Genomic DNA, 19,612 nt, shown 5'->3' with positions numbered 1-19,612 from the left:
CTCTACCACTTGAGCCACAGAGCCATTTTTTTCTTTTTTTTTTTTTTTTGCTTATGTGGTGCTAAGGAATCGAACCCAGGGCTTGGCACGCAAGGCAAGCGCTCTACCACTGAGCCACCTTCCCAGCCCCTCATGTGTAACTTTTAAAATTTAACCTCAAAAATGAATTTTTAAATTCTTAGTTCTTTAATGTAGTTAACCTCTACGTTAAATACATTGCATTTAAGTTTTAAATTCTTTTGGAGACTGGTTCTCACTACATAGCCCAGCTATCTTTGAACTCCCAAACTTCCTACTTCAGCCTCCTGAGTGCTAGGAGTATGTCATTATACCTGATTTGAAACTTCTGGGAGTCATGGCTCAGGTGGTAGAGTGCTTGCCTAGTAAGCTAAAGGCCCTGATTTCAATCCCCAGTATGCAAAGAAAGAATTAAAATAATTAAAAACCGGGCACTGGTAGCTAACACCTGTAATCCTACCTCTAGAAGCTGAGATCTGAGGATCGCAGTTCAAAGCCAGCCCAGGCAGGAAAGTCCATGTGACTCTTATCTCCAGTTAACCACCAGAAAACTGGAAGTGGTACCATGGCTCAAGTGGTATAGCGCTAGCCTTGAGCTGAAGAGCTCTGGGACCAGGCCCAGAGTTCAAGCCCCATGATTGACAAGGAAAAAAAAAAACGATGTAAAGCTGGGCACCATGGCTACGCCTCTAGAGTCTCAGGAAGCAGAGACTCTGTGGATCATGGTTCAAAGCCATCCCAGGCAGGAAAGTCTCTGAGACTCTTTCCAATTAACCACCAGAAACCAGAACTGATGCTGTGGCTCAAAAAATGACAGAGTACTAGCCTTGAGCAGAAGAACTCACTGAGGGACAGCGCCCAGACGCTTAGTTCAAGCCCCATGACCAATAACAACAAAAAAAGATATAGAACAGGTCCCAAATCCTGGTGCTAGTGGTGTTAACTAGGATGGAGAGACAGGGGTCACAAGAGCCTCTGTGCAGGTGCCATGCCCTCAGCTTGGACCAGGCAGGTCATAATGGCCATGGCCAAAGCAAGGTGTGAAGCTGGGTTCTGTTGTGCATTTCAGTGTCTGCTCGAGGCTGAAGGCTGGCCTGCGCTCTGCTCACCCAGCTGTGTCTTGGGGAAGATACAGCCTTTCTTCCTCTGTGCAAAGATGGTGTGTGGGTAGAGAAGGCCTTGGAAGCCTCTCCTTCCTGCCCAGCAGGGTGAAGAGACACCGCCCACACTACCCTCCCTGACTTTATCCTCTCTCCTCACTAGTCCCGCATGGTTAGGAATCAAGTTCCCTACCTCATTTGGACCACGAGGCGGGACGTGTTGGACTGTCGCTTCCTCTCCAAGGATCAGATGATCAATCACTATGCCCGGGCTGGCTCCTTTACCACAAAGGTGAGTCCCCAGGGAGTGCACGCACACACACACACACACACACACAAACACACACACACACAAACACACACACACACACACACAGCCCTTGCCCTTGGACTGGCAGCCCCAGTGAGACTCAGAGTCAGACAGACAATATCTATCTAGTATGTGTAGATGAAAGGGAGGGAGGGAGGGAGGGAGGGAGGGAGGGAGGGAAGGAGGGAGGAAAGGAAGGAAGGAAGGAAAAAAGAAAGAAGAAAGGACAAAGAAGGAAGGAAGAAAGAGAAGGAAGGAAGGAAAGAGAACAAAGAAACCCACATCAAATGACTGAGCAAGGAGATAGAGAATGGGTTCAATTCACTTTCTTATCTCCTGGGTAGAGCAGAGCAAAGCAGAGCTAGCTGACTCCCAGAAGTTTCTAATTTCTTTTCTTTTTTTTGGGGGGGGGGTCGGTCATGGGGCCTGAACTCTGGGCCTGGGCGCTGTCCCTCAGCTCTTCAGCTCAAGGCTAGCACTCTACCACTTGAGCCACAGCGCCACTTCTGGCTTTTTTCTTTTTGCTTATGTGGTGCTGAGGAATCAAACCCAGGGCTTCAGGCATGCAAGGCAAGCGCTCTACCACTGAGCCACCTTCCCAGCTCTCCCAGAAGTTTCAAATCAGGTATAATGGCATACTCCTAGCACTCAGGAGGCTGAAGTAGGAAGTTTGGGAGTTCAAAGATAGCTTGGGCTATGTAGTGATAACCAGTCTCCAAAAGAATTTAAAACTTAAATGTAATGTATTTAACGTAGAAGTTAACTACATTAAAGAACTAAGAATTTAAAAATTCATTTTTGAGGTTAAATTTTAAAAGTTACACATGAAATTCAATGTGATCTGGGTGGTGCCAAACCCTGCACCCAAGTTGTCCTGGCCTGCCATGCGTGTCCACAGCTTCATTCTGACTTACTTTTATTACTTAAATTTTATTCTAAAGGTGATGTACAGAGAGGTTACAGTTATATGAGTCAGGTAATGAGTACATTTCTTTTAATACCATTACTGGGACTTGAACTTAGAGCCTGTATGTTTTCCCTTAGCTTTTTCTGCTCAAGACTGGCATCCTACCACTTGAGCCACAGGTCCCTTTCTGGCTTTTTGGTGGTTAATTGGAGATATCTGTCTCAGATTTGTCTTTCTGAGCTGGCTTTTAACTGTGATCCTCAGATCTCAGCCTCCTAAATAGCTAGTATTATAGGCGTGAGCTGCTGGTTCCCCATACTTTACCTGTATTTCTTAGCAAATGGTGTCTCCTTTCTGCGCTTCACTTTCCTCATCTTTGAAGGACTCCCTTCTAAAGTTGTGGCAGGGCGCCTGTCCTTGTATTACTGGTGTGGGCATGGAGGGCTTCCTGGAGGAAGCAGGTCATTTTGTTTTTTTTTTGCCAGTCCTGGGACTTGAACTCTGGGCCTAGGCACTATCCCTGAGCTTCTTTTGCTCAAGACCAGCACTCTCCCACTTGAGCCACAGCACCACTTCTGGATTTTTCTTTGTGATACTAAGGAATTGAACCCAGGGCTTCATGCATGCTAGGCAAGCACTCTGCTAGTATGCCACATTCCCAACCAAGGAAGCAGATCTTTACAGATATGAAAGACTAGGTGCTGAAATAAGGACCATTCTCTGTAGAGAGGTGCCCCGGACAAGCATGGGGACAGATGGGGGACACAGCCAATCAGGGCCTTGCTGACTTCTGGACTTGTGCCCTGTGTGGGAGATTTCCTTTGAGTTTTCTGGGCCTGCCCCTCCCAGCCCTCTTAGCAGCTAACTCCATAGGTCGGCTTGTGTCTCAACCTTCGGAATTTGCTGTGGTTTGATGAGGCTGATGCTGACTCCTTCTTCCCACGCTGCTACCGCTTGGGGGCGGAAGATGAGAAAAAAGCCTTCATAGGTAAGGAGACCCCAACCCCAGGCCAGGACCTCTCCCATGGAAGGAGCGGGGCTAAAGCGAAGGCCTCCCCCCACGCCTTCAGCTTCCCTACAGATTTCCTTCCTTTCCCCAGCCCTGGCCTCCCTCAATGAGCCTCCTTGATTGACCTCCAGTAAAGTTTAGCATATACTGTAGAGCAGGCTCTAAAAGTCTGAGGTTCAGTCAGTGTGGACTCCAGAATAAGTCCCAGGCCATGGGTAAGTCCCATTGGCTGGATGGGGTCCTGGGAAAGGCTGCAGGCTATGGGTTCCCAAAGTAGAGTAAGCTTTAACTTCAGAATGTGCTCTAAACTCACGTCAGAAGTGGAATCCAGATCCGATACTAGGTTTAAAATTATATTCCAAGTCTGAATAGGTTTTGGGCCGAGATCTGGTTCCTAGACTAAGGTTCAAAAGTGGATGAGGATGAGAAGAAATGAGAAAATGGGTCCAGGCCAGATTCTGAATTCAGACAGACCATGTGTCCCATCTGGCCACATGGTGGGTCTGACTCTACAGTGAGACTGAAGCCGGGTTCTAGAGTCAGGGTAGAGTCAGGTCCCAGATCCAAAGTGGGGCAAGTCATGATCAGGTTCCAGAACCAGGACAGGCCTCTAGCCTAGGGGCTGAGCAGGATATCCCCTGCTTCGGGAGCAGAGGACTTTTGGCTGACAGCTGCCCGCAACGTTCTCAAGCTGGTGGTGAAGTCTGAATGGAACTCATTCTCTGGCCAGGAAGAGGAGGCAAAGGCCCCAGGTGAGTGCTGTGGTCCCTCTACTCCCCACCTGTATGCCCCCATCATCCACCAGCTGTCCTCCACACCTGTGGACAATCCACATCTGTATGACCAGTCAGTTCCCTTTTCCATCAACCTGTCCCCTCTGTTGGATCATCTGCTCATTCACCTACTTACTCAACAGTCCATCTGTCCATCCATCTGTCCTTTCTTCCATCCACAATTACCTCCATATTCACTTTTTTCAGTCTGTTCATTCCTACCATCCTCCCTCTCCTTCCACAGATAGATCTGTCCATCTACCTACGTTTCTGTCCTGACTTCCACCTGTCGGTCCCCCAGACCACACATCCATCCTGTCCCAGCCACTCACACACCTGTCTTCCCATCCATTTCTTAGTGCCTCAGCCCTGGTGGGGCCTGGCATGTGAATGAGTCATACCCTAGGCAGGGCAGACATGGCTCATCTCTGGTCTGTGAAGAGTGAAAGCTGACAGCTTTCAGGTGTCCTGGGGACCCCTTCTACCTGAGCACAGGAACATGGGGAATGATGGGGACTTGTCCTTTCTCTCTCTGGACTTAGCTCCTAAGCAACTCTAAGAGTTGTAACCTAAGAGTTCTTCAACCAGAGCTCTGAGAAGGAAGGGGCAGCTCTGGGGGGAAGGAGGAAAATCCTCAGGCATACTGTCTCTGTTTCTCCCTGCTTCCGTCTCCTGGCTTAAGGGTGTTGGTTTCCAGGAAGACTGTTGTGTGCCAGGCTCAGGAGCCCTGCAATGTGCAGGCCCTGCAATTAGGCTTCTCAGATGGCGGTTCTGGTGTGTGGGGAGGCAGGGGATTTTAGGGCCTTGGTTGTATAAAGTTTGGGACTGCTGCAGACACTGGAGAATGTCAGGCCGTCGATGGACACCAGTCCTTGAGGGTGCGGTGTCTGCTGCGTCACTCTCAGGTGTCTGCTGGGCCTCTGATCTAGCAGCACAGATGTAGGTTAATGCTGTGTGGCTTAAGGATTAGCAGTGTCTTGTCAGGGTTCTGGATGGGTCTGGATTTCTGGTGTATGCTGGGATGTTAGAAGCCATGTCAGATTTGGTTTCACGTCTGTCCAGGCTCACCGAGGCCATGGTTACAGGTGCATTTTAGGACCTCAGGACCTCAGACATGTGAGCAGTCCTGGGCTGGGAGCCGCAGGCCTGCGGGGCCTGTGGGCCAAAGATACCTTGGGGACTTTGGGTGGAGCCTCCAGTGAGGGCCAAGGGTGCCGGTCTAGGGTTGCAGGCCTCAGGTGAGTGGCTCAGGTCAGCATCCTGGCCTCAGTGTGGAATAATGAGAGCCCCTCCCTCCCTATCTCTGCAGGAGACAAGGAGCCTAAGAAATCGGAAAAAAAGCCGGTGCTACCAGTGACCTACGAGTTTGTGGATGAAGCTCTGTGTGCGTGTGAGGAACATCTTAGCATCCTGGCACACAAGGACATTGACAAGGAACTGGAGGCTCCACTCTATCTCAGCCCTGAGGGCTGGTCTATCTTCCTCCATCGCTATTACCAAATAGTCCAGTGAGTACCGGAGCCGGCAGTGGCTGTGGGAAGAGGACCAAGTGTGGCCTCTCAGGCTGGCACACGCCTCATTGCTTTCCTTAAAAAGAAAGTTTTTTTTCTGGCAGTCCTGGGGCTTGAACTCAGGGCCTGGCACTGTCTCTTAGCTTTTTCACTCAAGGCTGGCATCTTACTTCTTGAGCCACAGCTCCACTTCTGGCTTTTTTCTGTAGCTCATGGAAGATATGAGTCTCCTGTATTTTTCTTCCTAGGCTGGTTTTGACCCATGATCCTTAGATCTCAGCCTCCTGAGTAGTTGATTAAAGCCATGAGCCACTGGTACCCAGCTAATGAGTCCTTTTTATGAAGGCAACTTCTAGAAGGCTGAGAGAATCTACCAGAAGAGACCTATAAAATGTTTCATCATAAGACACACACGTAGTGTTGGATGGCTCAATACCAGCAGTTAGCAAGTCACTGACTACTACTGTGTTTCTCTACATTTTTTTTTTTTTTTTTTGTCGGTCGTGGGGCTTGAACTCTGGGCCTGGACGCTGTCCCTCAGCTCTTCAGCTCAAGGCGAGAGCTCTACCACTTGAGCTACAGCGCCACTTCCGGTTTTCTAGTGGTTTATTGGAGATAGGAGTCTCACGGTCTCTCCTGCCCGGGCTGGCTTTGAACCGAGATCCTCAGATCTCAGCCTCCTGAGTAGCTAGGATTACAGGCGTGAGCCACCAGCGCCCGGCTGATTTTTTTTTTTTCTTTGGTGCTGGTCCTAAGGTGTGAACATAGGGCCTGAATACCGTCCCTGAGCTTATTTGCTCGAGGTTAGAACACTACTACTTGAGCCACAGCTCTACTTTGACTTTTTGAGTAGTTATTGGAGATGTCTCATGGACTTTCCTGGCCATGCTGACTTTGAACTATAATCCTTAGATCTCAGTCTCTGGAGTAACTAGACTTACAGGCATGAGCCACCAGTGCCCAGCTTCTACTTTTTAAAAACAAGCATATGCTTAGTCAACCAGGTCTTCATAAAGGTTCATTTTCCACAAAAACTTTTTTCCTAAGTATAAAATACCACACCATTTTTTAGACTATTCCTTACAGCACCCCACATAACACTCTCTGAGCCCATCAGGTGAGCTGAGCAGATAGTCAATGCCATGAATCATGGGGAAGCTTGTTTAGTGTGCATGTGTGGGTATTCCCCGGAGGCCCTGCTGAGCCCCCTCCATCTGGCTATCCCTGATCCTGGGGTTCCCTCTCATAAAAAGCGAGAAGGTGGGGGGGTTCCATGGTGGAGACACTGGAGAGGTTGAGACATGACGGAGAGGTTAACACCCCTTCAGTAGAGCTTTCCCAGCTATTCAGCAGTGTTTGACCCCTCTGTGGTTGTGACTCAGTTTAGTTGACATTTTCCATCCTGTAGTGAACAGGGTCCCCCTTTGTCCCTGAACCCCTGTCTAGATAGCAGTTGCTGGGGCAGATGGCTGCTGGAGTACACGCCTAGCCACTCATTTATTCAGTTAGCCAACTGTGGGAGCACAGCAAGTATATACTACACAGATCTGCAACTACAGAAACCCTCCCTGGGGGTGGGGTGCGGCTCCGTGCATGTGCTAGCCTGGGGGCCCTCAGTGCAACGCCCAGTACCAATAGCAGAGCGCTGAGAGCGGGGGACAGGCAGAGACCCAGTAGGTATATGCTGAGGCTGAGAGATGGGAAGAGAAAGCCAGAAGAGGCCGGGCCCGCGTGTGCTTGAATTAGACCCAGAGGAGACCCACCGGTCAACCAGTTAAGTCCAGAATAGGAAGGAAGGAAGGGGGAGCCCCCAGAGGCCTCTGTGGGAGAAGCAGTAGTACATCTGGCTCCCATCTCAGTCAGTCACTTAACTCTTCACATTGTTTCCGAAGGCACATGCTTCCCCAGTAGAGCTGTTGGGAGGATTTGTGATATTAAGCAGAGAACCCTTGGCACAGCTCCTGGCAGAGTGATGCCCCCTAGGAGCTGCAGGCTTGTGCCAAGGGCAGAGTCTTTGTTATTGTTCTGCTTTGTGCTGGTGCTAGGACTTGAACTCAGGGCCTGGCGCTGTCCCAGAGCTTTTCTCTCAAGGCTGGCGCTCTACCACTTGAGCCACAGCTTCACTTCTGGCTTTTTGGTGGTTAACTGGAGATAAGAATCTCATGGACTTGGCCATGGTCCTCAGATCTTAGCCTTCTGAATATCTAGGATTACAGGCGTGAGCTATGGCCATCCCGCCAAAGGCAGAAGAAGGTAGAAGATTGGAGGTATGGGGAGTGTATATGAAGTAAATGGAATTTTCCCAACCTTCCTCACTCCCATAGTCTGGACAAATGAGGTGGTGTGGGGTGGTGTGAGGTGGAACAGGAAGGGGTCTTGAGGGGAAGGTATGATTAATACTGGCTGGACCTTGACCAGGGGAGCCTGCATCTCCCTTGTCCCCGCCTCCCACCTGCGCCCAGGCTCTTCTGTCTAAATCACCATCTCCTCCCAGCCAGGGCGCACAACTCAAACACCTGGACACTCAGGTCCAGCGCTGTGAGGATGTCCTACAGCAGCTAAAGGCTCTGGTACCCCAGATCGACATGGAGGGGGACCGCAACATCTGGATTGTGAAGCCAGGAGCCAAGTCCCGTGGACGAGGTAGGACTCGGCCCCTGCTTCCCACACCAGCACCCATGACGTTCACCGCCACTAGAGTGCAAAAAGGTCCATAGTGCTGGGGTTACATGACTGCTACCATGCTGGGGTACGCATTCTTTCTTTTTTCTTTCTTTTTCTTTTTTTTTCTTTCTTTCCTTTTTTTTTTTTGTCAGTCATGGGGCTTGGACTCTGGGCCTGGGCACTGTCCCTCAGCTCTTCAGCTCAAGGCTAGCGCTCTACCACTTAAGCCACACTGCCATTTCTGGCTTTTTCTGCTTATGTGGTACTAAGGGATTGAACCTAGGGCTTTATTATTATTATTATTATTATTTTTGGTCAGTCATGGGCCTGAACTCTGGGCCTGGGCACTGTCCCTCAGCTCTTCAGCTCAAGGCTAGCACTCGACCACTTGAGCTACAGTACCACTTCCGGATTTTTCTGCTTATGTAGTGCTGAGGAATTGAACCCAGGGCTTCATGCATGCAAGGCAAGCACTCTACCACTGAGCCACCTTCCCAGCCCTGAACTTAGGGCTTTATGCATGCAGGGCAAGCTTAATCACTGAGCCACTTTCCTAACCCCCCCTTTTTTTTTTTACTGGTTGTAAGACTTGAACTCTGGGCCTGGGAGTTGTCCCTCAGCTCTTCAAGCACTCTACCACTTGAGCCACAGCATCTCTTCCTCTTTCTTTCTTTCCTTCTTTCCCTCCCTTCCTCCCTTTCTTCCTTCCTCCCTTCCTTCTTTCCTTGCTTCCTTCCTTCCTTTCCTTCTTTCCTTCCTTCCTTCCTTCCTTTCCTTCCTTCCTTTCCCTTCCTTCCTTCCTTTCCCTTCCTTCCTTCCTTTCCTTCTTTCCTTCCTTCCTCCCTCCCTCCCTCCTTTCCTCCCTCCCTCCCTCCCTCTCTCTCTCCTTCCTTCCTTCCTTTCTCTGTTTCTTTCTTTCTTTCTGTCTGTCTTTCTTTCTTTCTGTCTGCCTTTCTGTCTGCCTGCCTGTCTTTCTGTCCGTGTACTGAGGTTTTGAACTTGTGGCACTTGTTTGGCAGGTGCTCTTTCCACTGAGTCATACCTCCAGTCCCTTGTTCTATGTAACATTTTGTCCATAAACTTCTCAATCAAACAAAAATATTTACTTAGAAAAAAATGTATGTCCTTAGCAAGGGGAAGAGGGTTGTGGTTATGAGTGAACCCTTTTCAGTTCCATGACAGTGAGAGCTTATGATGGGCAGCCATGGTCCCCCGGCCCTTCTCCCAGCCCCGCCTGACCTGGCTCCTGCCTGGCTGTGTCCCGCAGGCATTGTGTGCATGGACCACCTGGAGGAGATCCTGAAGCTGGTGGACAGCAACTCCCTGATGATAAAGGACGGCAAGTGGGTGGTGCAGAAGTACATTGAGCGGCCCCTGCTCATCTTTGGCACCAAGTTTGACCTGCGACAGTGGTTCCTGGTCACTGACTGGAACCCACTGACCGTGTGGTTCTATCGCGACAGTTACATCCGCTTCTCCACACAGCCCTTCTCCCTCAAGAACCTGGACAAGTGAGCATCGGGGCCAGCAGGGGAGGCAGCCCCATAGGCTGGAAATTACTGCTGCAAATCTGCGTTGCACACACACACTCACAGGCAGGCAGGCAGGCAGGCAGGCAGGCCTCCATCCACCACCCTTCCTTGGTCCTGTGGCTTATCAAGAGTATCCCAGGCTGACCACTGTTCCAGGCCCTTGGGCTATAGGGGTGACCAAAACGTCAGTTCTCCGATGCTTATTTACCAAGCGCGGGTGGCTCACACCTGTAACCCAAGCTACTCAGGAGGCTGACATCTAAGAATCACAGCGTGAAACCATCCCAGGCAGAAAAGTCCATGAGACTCCATTAACCACCAAAACACTGGAAGTGAATCTGTGACTCAAGTGGGAGAGTGCCAGCCTCGAGCAGAAAAGCTCAGGAACAGCACCTATGCCCTGAGTTTCAGTCCTAGGACCGGCACAAACAAACAGAAAAAACCTCTCATATTCTAAGCAGGGGGAAACACAAGCAAAGAACATAACACATCAAATAATCTAATATGTTAAATGGTGATTTGGGGGGCTGGGAAGGTGGCTCAGTGGTAGAGTGCTTGCCTCACATGCATGAGGTCCTGGGTTTGATTCCTCAGCACCACATAAGCAGAAAAGGCTAGAAATGGTGCTGCAGTTTAAATGGTAGAGCACTAGCCTTGAGCTGAAGAGCTGAGGGACAGCGACCAGGCCCAGAGTTCAGGCCCCATAACAGATAAACCTACCACACACACAAACATACAAAAATGATTTGCATTTTGAGAACCAATATAGAGCTGAGTAAAGCACATGAGAAATTTAAGAAGAGAAAGGCAAGGCAAGATATGTTGTTAACTCCGGGGACTAAGCTTTCCTTGTTGAGCCCTGGGTCTGTAGCTTCCAGTCTGTGTGTGCACCTTGGCAGAGGTGAAAACCTGCTTAGGTCTCAGTGTCCACAGGTGGAGAGTAGAGGCTGTCATATGACACTCATCACTGTAGCTATCAATAATTGTGATTTGAGTATGCCTGAGTCATTTTTCATATAACCCAGTGAAAACCAGGCACTGGTTGCTTGTGCCTGGAGTCCTAGCCCCTCAGAAGGTTGCCATTAGAGGATTGTGGTTCAAAGCCAGCCCAGGCAGGAAAGTCTATGAGACATTTTTTTTTTCTTTTTGGTTTGTTGTGGGTCTTAAACTTAGGGACTAGGTGCTGTACCTGAGTTTTTTCACTCAATGCAAGCGCTCTACCACTTGAGCCACAGCTCCACTTTCTCAGTTTTCTGGTAGCTAATTGGAGATAAGAGTCTCACAGACTCCTCTCTGGGTTGGCTTCACACCACAATCCTAAGATCTCAACCGCCTGAGTAGTTAGGATTACAAGCATTACTGGCACCCAGCTTGTTTGTGAGTCTCTTATCTCCAGTTAACTAAGTGGCTAAGTGGTAGAGCCCTAGCCTTAAACACAAAAAAAGCTCAGACACAGTACCCACGCTCTGAGTTCAAGCCCCAAGACTGGCAAAAATAAACAAAACCCAGTGAGGGTCTGGGAACGTGGCTTAGTGGTCGAGTGCTGGCCTAGCATGCATGAAGCCCTGGGTTCAATTTCTCAGTACCACATAATCAGAAAAAGCCGGTAATGGCGCTGTTGCTCGAGTGGTAGAATGCTAGCCTTGAGCAAAAGAAGCTCAGGGACAGTGCCCAGGCCTTGAGTTCAAGCCCCAGACCAGGAAAAGAAACAAAAACAATAGCCAGGCGCTGGTGGCTCATGCCTGTAATCCTAGCTACTCAAGAGGCTGAGATCTGAGGATCTTGGTTCAAAGCCAGCCCGGGCAGGAAAGACCATGAGACTCCTATCTCCAATAAACAACCAGAAAACCAGAAGTGGCGCTGTAGCTCAAGTGGTAGAGCACTCGCCTTGAGCTGAAGAGCTGAGGGACAGCACTCAGGCCCAGAGTTCAAGCCCCACGACCGTCAAAAAAAAAAAAAAAAGAAACAAAAACAATAAACAGTGAAGCAAGTTCTGCTGCTGCCTTCAGTTTGCAGATGTCAAGGGCATGCATGTTAAAAGACTTGCTGAAGAATTTCCAGCTTGTCACAAATAGGGGTGGGACTGGAACAGGCATCTTGCTCACCTCACCTTCTAAGGAGGGGAAGGCTCGCTGGACTAGGCCCCAAGGTGGTCCTGAGATATGACTGACTCTGGCTCTTGAAAAGTGTGGGGCTGGGGCTGGGAAGGTGGCTCAGTGGTAGAGTGCTTACCTTGTATGCATGAGGCCCTGGGTTCAATTCCTCAGCACCACATAAGCAGAAAAAGCTGGAAGTGGCGCTGTGGCTCAAGTGGTACAGCGCTAGCCTTCAGCTGAAGAGCTGAGGGACAGTGCCCAGGCCCAGAGTTCAGGCCCCATGACCAGCCAAAAAAAAAAAGTGTGAGACTCAGGCTTCTTCCCAGGGGCCTCATGTGTGAACCAGGTAGGCCCAGCTTGGGTGCAAGACACCAGACCTGAGCCTTGGCTTTCTCCTCTACCCTAGCTCTGTGCATTTGTGTAACAATTCCATCCAGAAACACCTGGAGACCTCATGCCATCGGCATCCGATGCTGCCTGACGACAACATGTGGTCCAGCCAGAGGTTTCAGGACCACCTTCAGGAGCTGGGAGCCCCCAAAGCCTGGTCTAATATCATTGTACCTGGAATGAAGGCGGCTGTGATCCATGCACTGCAGACCTCTCAGGACACAGTGCAATGCCGGAAGGCGAGCTTCGAGCTCTACGGTGCAGACTTTGTGTTCGGTGAGGATTTCCAGCCCTGGCTGATCGAGATCAACGCTAGCCCCACCATGGCACCGTCCACAGCCATCACTGCCCGGCTCTGTGCCGGTGTGCAAGCTGACACTCTGCGCGTGGTCATCGACCGGCGGCTGGACCGCAACTGTGACACTGGCGCATTCGAGCTCATCTATAAGCAGGTGAGGTGGTGGGCCCCAAGCAGGAGCTTGGAGGTCCATTGTGGGGAGCCCCATAAGAAAACATAGGGCGGGCTGGGAAGGTGGCTCAGTGGTAGAGCGCTTGCCTTGCATGCATGAGGCCCTGGGTTCGATTCCTCAGCACCACATAAGCAGAAAAAAAGCCGGAAGTGGCACTGTGGCTCAAGTGGTAGAGCGCTAGCCTTAAGCTGAAGAGCTGAGGGACAGCGCCCAGGCCCAGAGTTCAGGCTCCACGACCGGACCCAAAAACTCCCCCTACCCCCCCAAAAAAAGAAAGCACAGGGCTTGACCATCAGACTCAGTTCAAAACCTAGTCTTGCCATATCCCCTGATTAGGCCTGTTCCTCGTCTTTAAAGCAAGAGTTAACACCTTAGTTCTTAGGGTATGAGAATTAGAGTTGATCTAAGTGAAGACTTTAGTGCCCGGCACACAGAGAAAGTGGCACAAGTTTTAGCTATTGTCATTAATCAGGTGGTTAAGATGATCTGGAGAAATATCACTACCAAGTGGCGGCTGCAATTGCTAGCAGTAGTAGTAGCAGTAGGAGGAGGAGGAGCAGTAGTAGTAGTAGTAGTAGTAGTAGTAGCAGTAGCAGTAGTAGTGGTAGTATTTGTCTTATTTATCTTGCTCTATAAAGGGATTTGAGTCTGCTAATATAGCATAGAGTCAGAGTTTTAAAAATCAGAGACTTGAAGCCTGGATGCTGGTGGCTCACATCTGTAATCTTTGCTACTCTAGAAGCTGTGATTTGAAGCCAACCCAAGAGACTCTTAACTCTAATTAACTACGAAAAACAAGTTGGAAATGGAGTACTGTAGCTCAAGTGGTAGAGCACTTGCCTTAAGCACAAAAGCTCAAGGACAGTGTTCAGGCCCGGAGTTCAAGCCTGAGTATCAGCACTCAAAAAAAAAAAAATTAGAGGGGCTGGGAAGGTGGCTCAGTGGTAGAGCGCTTGCCTTGCATGCATGAGGCCCTGAGTTCGATTCCTCAGCACTACATAAAGAAAAGAAAAACAGAAGTGGCGCTGTGGCTCAAGTGGTAGAGCGCTCGCCTTGAGCTGAAGAGCTGAGGGACAGCGCCCAGGCCCAAAGTTCAGGCCCCACTACCAGACCCACCCCCCAAAAAACCTTGATTTTAAGGGTTTTCTGAGCTCTGGGAAGTAATTTTTTGTGGCAATTTAATTATCTTCTGATTAAGATTCTGATCTGCCATGGTTTGGGTTCAGGGAGGGAAGATGCTAATGGTATAAATTAAATGGCCTCATTTATCATTCCCGATTGTGTCTTAGATGAGTATGTCAGCATTTTGACTTCACAAAATGTGTTGGCCTATGCTGGTGGCTCATACATGTAATCCTAGCCACTCAGGAGGCTGAATCATGGTTCAAAGCCAGCCTAGGCAGCAAAGTCAGTGAGACTATTCTCCAATGAACCATCTGAAAGCCAGAAGTGAAGTTATGGTTCAAAGTGAAAGAGCATTACCCTTGAGGATAAAAGTTCAGAGACAGCACCCAGACCCTGAGTTCAAGCCCCTCAACACCCCTCCCCCCGAAAAAGTGTTTGTTCCCTCATATTCCCAGATGTCTGTCATTAGCGATTGGTTTGGGTGTTTTTAGGCCAATGTGTAATGAAGCTCCACACCTTCATTGGTGGTTTTGTCTCTGGTCTCTTCATCTAGGACAGCCCCATTGCTTTCTCCCCATTCTGATCTTTTGAAGGAACCTACTGTGCTTTGTAGAACTGTCCCACATTTTGAATTTATCTGATTGTTTCCTGTGGTGTTATTTAACTTGCTTTTCTGCTATCTGAATGCCCTGTAAACTAGAAGTTAGGTCAAACAGCTTGATGAGGTTCAGGTTAAACACTCTTTTGGCAAAAACACCTCAGAGGTGTTTTTTTTTTTTTTGGGTCCGGTCGTGGGGCCTGAACTCTGGGCCTGGGCGCTAACCCTCAGCTCTTCAGCTCAAGGCTGGCGCTCTACCACTTGAGCCACAGCGCCACTTCCGGCTTTTTTCTTTTTGCTTATGTGTTGCTGAGGAATCGAACACAGGGCCTTATGCATGCAAGGCAAGTGCTCTACCACTGAGCCACCTTCCCAGCCCACCTCAGATGTGTTATGGGTTCCTCATGACATACTGCGAGTGTCTCACTATCAGCGGTGTGGATTAAGATAGTTTCCTACCAGATCTGGTCATTAGACGTTCCAACCTCCCCTTTGCAATTATGTATTTGTGTAGAAGCCTGTTTTCTGTTGTTAATAACATGATAGCATGTGGAGGGGGACATAAAATTCATAAAGAAGAGAGGTTTAGGGCTGGGAATGTGGCTTAGTGGTAGAGTGCTTGCTTAGCATGCATGAAGCCCAGAGTTCGATTCCTCAGTACCACATAAACAGAAAAGGCTGGAAGTGGTGCTGTGGCTCAAGTGAGAGAGTGCTAGCTTTGTGTGTGTGTGTGTGTGTGTGTGTGTGTCTGTGTCTGTGTGTGTCTGTGTGTGTCTGTGTGTCTGTGTGTCTGTGTGTCTCGGTCGTGGGGCCTGAACTCTGGGCCTGGGCGCTGCCCCTCAGCTCTTCAGCTCAAGGCTAGTGCTCTACCACTTGAACCACAGCACCACTTGCAGCTTTTTCTGTTTGTGTGGTGCTGAGGAATCGAACCCAGGGCCTCATGCATGTGAGGCAAGCACTCTACCACTGAGCCACCTTCCCAACCCAAGCGCTAGCTTTGAGCAAAAAGAAACTCTGAAACAGTGCCCAGGCCCTGAGTTCAAGACCCAGAACTAGCAGCTGGGAAGGTGGCTCAGTGGTAGAGCGCTTGCCTTGCATGCAGGAGGCCCTGGGTTCAATTCCTTAGCACCATATAAGCAAAAAGAAAAAAGCCGGAAGTGGTACTGTGGCTCAAGTGGTAGAGCACTAGCCTTGAGCTGAAGAGCTGAGGGACAGCGCCCAGGCCCAGAGTTCAGGCCCTATGATTGGACCAAAAAAAAAAAAAAGACCCAGAACTGGCAAGGGTCCTCAGATCTCAGTCTCCTGAGTAGCTAGGACTACTGGCATGAGCCACCGGCGCCCGTTTTTTATTTTTCTTCTTTTGCCAGTCCTGGGGCTTGAACTCAGGGCCTGGGTACTCTCCCTGAGCTTCTTTTGCTCAAGGCTAGCACTCTACCACTTGAGTCACAGAGCCACTTCCGGCTTTTTTTCTGTGTATATAGTCCTGCAGAATGGAAGCCAGGGCTTCATGCGTGCTAGGCGAGCGCTCTGCCAGAAGGCACCTTCCCCGCCCAGTTGGCTTGCTGGCTTGTTTTTGTGGTATGGGGAGCTTAGCCCAGGGCCTGACCTAGTCTAGGCAGTCATTCTCCCATTGAGCTGCCTTGCACCCAAGGAGATGATGGCGTGGTGCTTGTTCCGGCATGGCTGGAGTTCCCTGCTCCTCTGGGCCATCAGTCCCTATGCCCTGTGAGACTCTAGTAGTTTCCTTAGAGGATGAAGGCGGGCTTCCTTCCTCAGCCTAGAAATGGCTCTTTGGCCTGTCTCATCCAATAGCAAGGTAACATCCTCATCACTGGGAATTGACTCATCCACCCGTGCCGAGTCCTGCCAGACCCAGGGTGGATGGGCACTGTCTGAGTGGGCCTTGTCTCTTCCCCGCAGCCTGCCGTGGAGGTGCCCCAGTATGTGGGCATCCAGTTGGTGGTGGAGGGCTCCACCATCAAGAAGCCGTTAGCAATGTATCATCGGCGGTCGGGGACCCGGCCAGCACTCCCTCATCTGCTGACCCAGCAAAGCCTTGGGGAAGGCAAGGATTCAGGGACCCTTGCCCACAGGTCAGCTTCTAGGAAAATTGCTGGGGCCAGGAGCCTGGGGCACATTGAGAAGCCAAGTTCCACTGCTACCACTTCAGTCCCTGGAAAGGGGAAGAAAAGCAAGGCAAAATGTGCCACAGTCCGGGCCTGCCCTGCCCTCCGCAAGTGGAAGCCCTCCCGGCACCAGGGCAGGGCACGCTTTCACCCGTGACCTTGGCCAGCGGGCCCGGCAACCCCAGCCCCTGGGCTAGATCAGTCCCCTCAGACACCCTCCCACAACCGGATTTGCCCTCCTGCGAAAGACCCTCTCCCCCCCCCCCCCCGTAGCAAGTAAAAGCCATTGCTCACAAAGTACTTTTAGGTTTATTGCCAAATGCATTTTGTCCCCTCCAAAGCTGTTCCCCAGGCAGAGGGACTGCTGGCAGTTGTTCTGCAAGATGGCAGGGTCCAGCCCCGGGGTGGAGTCCAGGCCTTTGCTGCCGCTCCGCTCTGCCTCTGCCTCCCTGGACAGCGGTCTCTGGAGGACATGACCCCTACAGCCCCGAACTGCACTCTGCAGCTCCGGTAGCCCTCACCACCGCCCAGTAAGGAGGCTACTTTTGTCCCCATTTTCCAGCCAAGATAGCGAGAAGTGTGAGGAAGTTGTCCCAGGTTGCACAGCTCAGAAAGGACCATCCAGAGACGCAGACCCAGGTCTGTTCAATTCCAAACCCTCTGCTCCTCCCTGTGGAGGAGGCGGGAAGGCCGCACTGGCTCCCACCCTGCTCTGTCTTGCCCCACCCTCTGCTTCACCTTGTGGGGCTGCTGGTCAGCCTTTGGCCCTCCACCAGGCCCTCACAGATTCCCTTGCTCCCACAGCCCCCTCCCACCTCCCCAGCCTCCACACCAAGGCCCAGCTGCCTTCCCCCTGTGTGCTCCGACCCCAGGGCCGGGTCCTCAGGCTGCAGCACAGCAAGCTGGTGGGCTCTAAGGTCCTTTCGACTACAGGCAAGTCCTTGATGACTCTACCCACAGCCAAGGTTCTGATGTCCTTCCCACCTGCCCCTGACCTCAAGGTGACACCCAGCATCCTGAAGCCAAGAAAGGTGGGCCTTGACCTGACTCCCACCCCAGGGAGGGGGGTGGGTAGCGCTGAGCACTGGGACAGGAGAGCAGGGGGGGCCTCCCCCAGGCAGCCGCAGACTCTGCCAGACTCCCCCTCTGGAAGCAGATTCCTGATCATCTCTCCCTCTCCCCCTTCTTTCACACCGAGGCTGGTGGTCCTCAGCGCCTTCGAGCCCCCCATTGTGGAAGTGCCCCATGGCCTCTGTCCTTTGAAGTTGGACCTCTTCCTAGCAACCACAGGAAGGTCAAGTCCAAAGGCAAGTTCAAGGCCAGACTCCGCGACAGCTCCAAGGCTGAGGCATACCCCATAGAGAGGCTGAGCCTCCCTGTATTTGTACCCCTTGCTTTTGCATTCCGTAGCCTGAGAAACTCCTGCTCCGAACCCCCCTGCCCCTGTCCTGGGTCTAGCCCCAAATAAAAAGCAGTGAATAATGTATTCCAGGCTTGGCTCCACTGCTGGTGGAGGATGAAGAGCGAGCGGGGGAGGTCCCTCCACTCCAAGGGGCAGACAACTCTCCCATGCAGCGAGGCCCAAAGCCCCTACCCACAGGCAGACACGGCTTCCTGGACAGGACACCGGGGGACCGGGGGAGGGGAGGACCTTCACTATATAGATGGGGAATGCAAGTCTCGAAAAGGTGACGTGGGTTGCCCAAAATCTTGGGGCAGCAAGCGGAAGGCAAGGCACATGCGGTCACAGCCGCTGTACACCAGGATCCCCAGCCCCGGCCGGGCAGGGCTGACAGGGTGACACCTGGTGGACACAGGAATGACACAGAAAGGGGAAAGAGATATCAGTGTCCAAAGCCCAGCCCTTCTCCAGAGAGGACAGGCCTGTCCCTTCTTCCAGAAGGGATCAAAAGCCACCTAAGAGTAGAATCTCCAATGAGCCACAGCCCTGAGAAGTCTGACCTTCCCTAGTGTGGTGTGTGGGATGGCGGTCCTCTAAAAACGACCTGCAACCTGTGAAGTATGTCTTTACATGGAAGATGTTGTGCAGGTATTATTAAATTGACATCTCAAAATGAGACGGTTCTGGCTTATCTGTGTGGGTCTTAAGTCTAGTGACACCAGTGTTAGTCACTGAAGATGACAGAGGAGATCCAGATCTTGGAGGGCTGGGAATGAAATGAGTAGAGATTAACTGTATAGAAAGCATACACATTTTTTTTTTTTTTGTCCGGTCGTGGGGCCTGAACTCTGGGCCTGGGCGCTGTCCCTCAGCTCTTCAGCTCAAGACTAGTGCTCTACCACTTGAGCCACAGCGCCACTTCCAGCTTTTTTTTCTTTATGTGGTGCTGAGGAATCGAACCCAGGGCCTCAGGCATGCAAGGCAAGCGCTCTACCACTGAGCCACCTTCCCAGCCCCCATACACATTTATTTAAAGTGAGTCTGATGTGGCCGGGGACCTACATGAAGGAAGGCTCAAGATGCAGTCTCTTCCAATACTGGACAGAGAAGTTAATGAAGCGGCTAGATTCTGAGGGGAGACTAAGCAGACAAATCCATGCAGTGATTTACTGTGCAGGGCTGAAGATGATGTGACTGCCAGCCCTCCAGTGATGTCAAGGTCTGTACCGCCACTTTTGACTTCCTTTTTGGTGGTTCTGTGGTTTGAACTCAGGCCTCACTCACTCTTGCTCAGCAGGCCTCGTCACTTGAGCCATGCCCCTAGCCTCAACTTGGGCTTCTCATCCTCCACAGGAGTGGAACTTTGCACTTCTGCACCCTTCCCAGGGAGGAGTCTTTTAAAAACAGCACAGCCAGGTGTGGTGGTGCATTCTGGTTTTTGATTTCTTTACTCAAGGCTAGCACTCTACCATTTGAGCCACAGTGCCATTTCCTGCTTTTTCTGTGTATGTGGTACTGAGGAATGGAACCCAGGGCTTCATGCATGCTTGGCAAGCACTCTACCACTGAGCCACACTCCCA

The 19,612-nt window shown here is 51.0% G+C and overlaps 1 protein-coding gene across 2 annotated transcripts in view; it reads left to right on the top strand.

Moving 5' to 3' along the window:
- LOC105981357 (tubulin monoglycylase TTLL3-like) overlaps positions 1–18,695 on the top strand; it is a 21,288-nt gene extending 2,593 nt beyond the window's left edge. The window contains exons 4-15 of one of the 2 annotated variants that reach the window (XM_013010495.1): positions 1,282–1,410; positions 3,209–3,323; positions 3,998–4,096; positions 5,427–5,625; positions 8,123–8,271; positions 9,560–9,803; positions 12,327–12,762; positions 16,424–16,596; positions 17,192–17,268; positions 17,434–17,660; positions 17,828–17,936; positions 18,122–18,421. In XM_013010495.1, coding sequence (XP_012865949.1) covers positions 1,282–1,410; positions 3,209–3,323; positions 3,998–4,096; positions 5,427–5,625; positions 8,123–8,271; positions 9,560–9,803; positions 12,327–12,762; positions 16,424–16,596; positions 17,192–17,268; positions 17,434–17,660; positions 17,828–17,936; positions 18,122–18,321 — 2,157 coding nt within the window. In that variant the 3' untranslated portion in view covers positions 18,322–18,421. Of the gene's footprint in view, positions 1–1,281; positions 1,411–3,208; positions 3,324–3,997; positions 4,097–5,426; positions 5,626–8,122; positions 8,272–9,559; positions 9,804–12,326; positions 12,763–16,423; positions 16,597–17,191; positions 17,269–17,433; positions 17,937–18,121 lie in introns of both variants that reach the window. The other variant, XM_013010494.1, reaches the window with a different exon arrangement.
- Positions 18,696–19,612: the final 917 nt, after the last annotated feature.

This window comes from Dipodomys ordii, unplaced genomic scaffold, assembly GCF_000151885.1.
Source record: "Dipodomys ordii isolate 6190 unplaced genomic scaffold, Dord_2.0 Scaffold12, whole genome shotgun sequence".
Lineage (NCBI taxonomy): Eukaryota > Metazoa > Chordata > Mammalia > Rodentia > Heteromyidae > Dipodomys > Dipodomys ordii.
This window is presented reverse-complemented; position numbering and strand designations above follow the sequence as displayed.